This window comes from Pinus tabuliformis, chromosome 3_1 (assembly GCF_031772625.1).
Source record: "Pinus tabuliformis cultivar Carrire ecotype Pingquan chromosome 3_1, CPIR1, whole genome shotgun sequence".
Taxonomy (NCBI): domain Eukaryota; kingdom Viridiplantae; phylum Streptophyta; class Pinopsida; order Pinales; family Pinaceae; genus Pinus; species Pinus tabuliformis.
The window spans coordinates 646,201,796-646,206,583 of NC_142301.1; the positions used below are offsets into that span (position 1 = coordinate 646,201,796).

At 46.5% G+C, this 4,788-nt stretch overlaps 1 protein-coding gene across 1 annotated transcript; it reads left to right on the forward strand.

The window, feature by feature from the left end:
* The first annotated feature begins 822 nt into the window (after positions 1-822).
* LOC149188728 (uncharacterized) lies at positions 823-1,401 on the forward strand. Its single transcript, XM_089410047.1, has one exon. The coding sequence runs from the start codon at positions 823-825 to the stop codon at positions 1,399-1,401; it is 579 nt and encodes a 192-aa protein (XP_089266173.1).
* Positions 1,402-4,788: the final 3,387 nt, after the last annotated feature.

Genomic DNA, 4,788 nt, shown 5'->3' on the forward strand with positions numbered 1-4,788 from the left:
AACCAACAAGGCGATAGGATTGAAAAGCATGAGGATATGGAGAAGGAGTTCACAGGATATTTTAAAGAAATCTTAACAGAGCCCATTGAGAACAGGGAAGCAGCAATTCGGGCCATCACACAGCACATTCCAAGCATCATAACTGAAGATCACAACAATAGATTGCTCCAGCCCACTACCCTGCAAGAAGTTGAAGAAGCCATGGCCCAACTCAAGGATGGAAAAGCGCCGGGTCCTGATGGCTTCACAGCCAATTTTTTCCACGAATTCTGGGACCTCATCAAGACTGAAGTATGGAATTTGGTTGAAGAATCCCGAAGTATGCATTGGATCCTCCCGTCTCTCAATACCACCTTTCTAGCTCTGGTTCCTAAAGGTGAAGAACCCAATAGGCCGGAAAACTTTAGACCTATCGCACTCTGCAATGTCATATACAAGCTAATTTCAAAGGTTATTGCAAACAGGCTCAAACCTCTCTTACCCCTGCTCATATCTCCAGAACAGACCGGATATGTGGAAGGTCGGCAGATTATGGACGGCATCATACTATCAAATGAGGTCATACACTCTTTAAAGATTCTCAAGAAACCATGTTTGATTCTAAAACTAGACCTTTCCAAAGCTTTTGATAAGCTAAGTTGGAATTTCATTCAAAAAATGCTTCTAGCCTTTGGATTTAGTGCAACTTGGACCAGGTGGATAATGAATCTTATTACTTCCCCTAGTTTTTCAGTTCTTTTGAATGGATCTCCCTCTTCTCCCTTTCGGCCCTCCCGAGGCATAAGACAAGGGGACCCTCTCTCTCCTTTTCTCTTTGTTCTAATGGCTGAGGGTCTCAGCAGATTACTCAAAGCAGCTATAGCCTCTCACAAGCTTAAAGGCATTTCTCTTCATGGTCTCAACCCGCTGTCCCATCAACAATTCGTGGATTACACCATGTTATTTGGCCATCCTTCCTCAAAAGAAGCCTCTATGTTTAAATCGCTCCTCTCACTATACTCTGATGCCTCTGGTACCTCCATCAACGCCTCCAAGTCGCAGCTCTTCTTTTTCAACACCCCTCCCTCCACTCAATGGAACATTGCCAGAATCTTGGGATTCACCATTTCCCATCTGCCTTCTAAATATCTTGGAGCACCCCTCTCAGCTTCAGCCATTAAAAACGCTTCATGGAGATCCCTCCTTGACAAGTTAGAATCAAAACTTTCTTCGTGGACCTTTCGTGCTCTCAACATGGCAGGTAGATTGGTCTTGATTAAGTCTGTCCTTCAAGCTATGCCGCTGTACCTCTTCTCCACCCTGGCAGCTCCAAAATGGGTACTCAAAGCTATCCGCAACTTACAACGCAATTTCCTTTGGGGATCCACAGGCAGGAATCGAAAATGGGTCCTTGTGAATTAGAAAGATGTGTGTAAACTCAAAACAGAGGGTGGACTCGGGCTTCGAGATCCACTTCAAAGTAACAACACTATGGGAGCCCGGAACTGGCTCTCCAAGCCTCATTCACCTTGGGCCCGCTTATGGCAAGCAAAGTATGCTATGGGAAGTCAATGGCAAGATCTAATAAGAATCAACCCCAACGCCCAAGGCTCTCCAATCTGGAATGCAGCTAAGATACACAGTAGTTACATACAGGAACACAGTTTTTGGGAAATACACTCTGGCACGTCCGCCAAGTTCTGGGAGGATTCGTGGCAGCAGCTTCCCAAACTGGCAAATCTATTCCAGATGTCACTTTGGCACTCGTATTTGCAGCAAGAAAACCTGATTCAGGTGCAACAATTCTGGCAGCAAACGCAGCAACAAGACTACCGAACATGGAGACCTGTAAACAGCTGGCAAAGGGACTGGGCAGGAGAAACATACTCCGACTTGGACCAGGAACTCACACAACGCAGAATACGCTACTCCAACCAACAGGACAAGCTCAGATGGGGTCACAAGCACAAAGGCACATTCACCACCAAAGAAGCACATCAGCTGCGTTACTCAAACAACCAAGGGAATCAAGACCAAATCTGGGCACGAGTCTGGCTTCCAGGGCTTTGGCCCAAAATTTCAACCTTCCTATGGCTGCTCAGTAAAAGACGGATACTTACTTGGGATAACCTGATAAAACGAGGATTCATTGGGCCCTCTAGATGCCCAAATTGTAATCTTCATACTGAGACAATCAACCATCTAATGGAGTCCTGTCCTTTAGCACAGCAGCTCTGGGAGAAGGTGGAGTACTGCAACAAAAGAACAACACCAAGGGGTGAGAATGTAACGGACAATATTAGGAACTGGGACAAGAACCCATTCCGAAGCCAACTCCTCAACACTTTATGGGATCTCATTCCAGGTTTTCTGTACTGGCTCCTCTAGAAAGAGCGTAACTCACGCATCTTCAACAGTACTTCCCGGACTATAGACGCTCTGTGGCTTATATACAAAAGAAATATCCAGGAAACCTTAGCCATAAGAACCTGGTTTGACACTGATATGCCGGAAGTGCAACACGAAAGGGAAATATTTAAAGAATGGAATCTTGACCTCTCAACCTTTGCAAAGGTCATTACACGTCCCCCCTGCAGCTCCACCTCCTCGACCTCTTGGGCCCCACCAGCTCTCAACTCTTTCAAGCTCAACTTTGATGGAGCAGCAAAGGGTAATCCTGGTCCGGCAGGCTATGGAGGAATCATAAGAAGTCACACAGGCGCACCCATGCATATTTATTATGGATTTCTAGGCAAAGATACTAATAATGTAGCGGAAATGGAAGGACTTTGGCAAGGGTTCTGTTTTGCAGAGCAGCACAGCTTCTTTCCACTTGAGGTTGAAGGTGATTCTCTCATCTTAATCAATGTAGCCAAGAAAATCCAAGCAGGAACAACAGCGGACAAAGTAGCAACCAGCTGGAGACTTTTGAGCAGGTTGGAATCATTGGAAGCTAAGCTTACAAATCCACATAGCATTACCTTTCAGCATGTGCGAAGAACAGCAAATCAGGTAGCCGATAGATTGGCTAACCAAGGAGTCTCTCAGACATTAACTTACTTTTCAGGTCCCCTGGACACAGTTGAAGATGATCAACTCAAAAAGGACTGCATCACTTTGGTGCAAAAGGATCTCTCCCCCCCGGATGCGGGTGGTTGTTAGAAACATAGGGCTCATGGCTTGTCTGCAGGGCATCTGTCCGCCCGGACAAGCCACGTATCTCAGGAGAACAAGCCATAAACGTTCAGGCATGCAGCATTTAAGGTATGCAGTTAAGGTTTACCGCAGCGACGTCTCTTCGGCATTCATTGCCTGCATTGAGAAAGGTAACATGGCGCTTTATAGCCGGATGGTTTCAGACATTCCCCCGCATTTTTCGATTGCTCATGTTCTGATCTTGAAGGACGTGGCGGAGGCTCATTGTTTCGGCTCTCTGCCAGGCTCTGAGAGCGACTGTGAGGGTCCAGAGGCCGTCGACTTGGGCAATTGGAGAGTTTACGGGCAGTTTGGGTGTGATCCAGGGAGATTGGAGGTGTTGCGAACCCGCCTTCCGCATTCTGGTTGGGAGATTGGGTATCCAGTTCAGAGGGATAATCCAATTCAGAGGGAGATTGGAGGAGTTGCGAACCTGCCTTACACTCGCCAACCACCCATTTCCAATATGCAGCCGGAACGTCAGAGGGGAACCAGTCGACGGGGTAGCTTCAGTGGAAGAGCCCTTTCGCCCTCTTCCTCAATTGAGGAATCTTTTGAACGCAGAAGACTGAGGGGAAGGCCTCCGGGCAGAGGAAGAATGGTGGAACCTCCAGCAAGAATGGAATGTGGACATACTGAACACCCTATGGTAAGATATCGTCTTCCATGCAATTTATCCAATTCCACTTTCTTCATTACAGTTTCAGTGGAGCACTGTAGTAATCTGTGGGAAGAAGAGGAAGCCCCTCGAGTCAACCCTCCGCGTATTCCTGGGATTGTTCCCACAGTGGAAATGGAATTTCCTGCCATTGACATGCTGAGGCCTGTTCTTGATCCTGGAGCCGGCCCGAGTGAGCCAGTACAACGCAATACTGGTATGGCAATACTCCAGCCTCCCTGCTACAAGAAGGAGGATGAACCGCAGACTACGGAAGAAGATTAGCTTGCCCGGCTTGCGCTCCAGGTTCCTCTGCACGAATTTTTCTCTCTGTCAGCTCCCTTCGTGATCTTATATGTGTCTGCTACTATGTATCTCTGTCCATCTCTGTTATGGTGTCAGTTATCTGTTATCTCTATCATGGGGTCGATGTTCTCTATGTGTTTCTGTTGTTTCAATCTCCTTCTGCTTCAGTCCGTGTGTCGGCTACAGGAGTATCACTCTGGGTTCCATTTTTGTAATTCTGGTATGCATTCTCTCGAGCTTACTATTCGTCCCAGGACATGTTCTACAGGGCCTCGACCCTGTTGTAATACCACTGATGTAATTTTGCTCTTGCTGTAATATAATAGTTCAGTCTTATGTAGGAAAAAAAAAAAAAGAGGCTTTATCGAACTGATAACGTGTACGTCGTTGATCTGTAGGATCACCTGTAAGAGCACCTGCTACATCTTGAGTATCACGGACCCATTTTGGAAGCTGAGGAGCTGAGGGAGGATCTTGAGAAGGTGGGGCAGGATTTTAATCCTCGCTGTCATCATCTGAAGAAGAAATATTTTCAGAAGTAGAAGGGATAGAGAGAGGTGGCACATCCGCCGAACTAGGCTCGTAGGCTAATATATTTTTAGCAAACTTTACATCTTTTATAATGATAACATTTTTGGAATTAAGTGGAA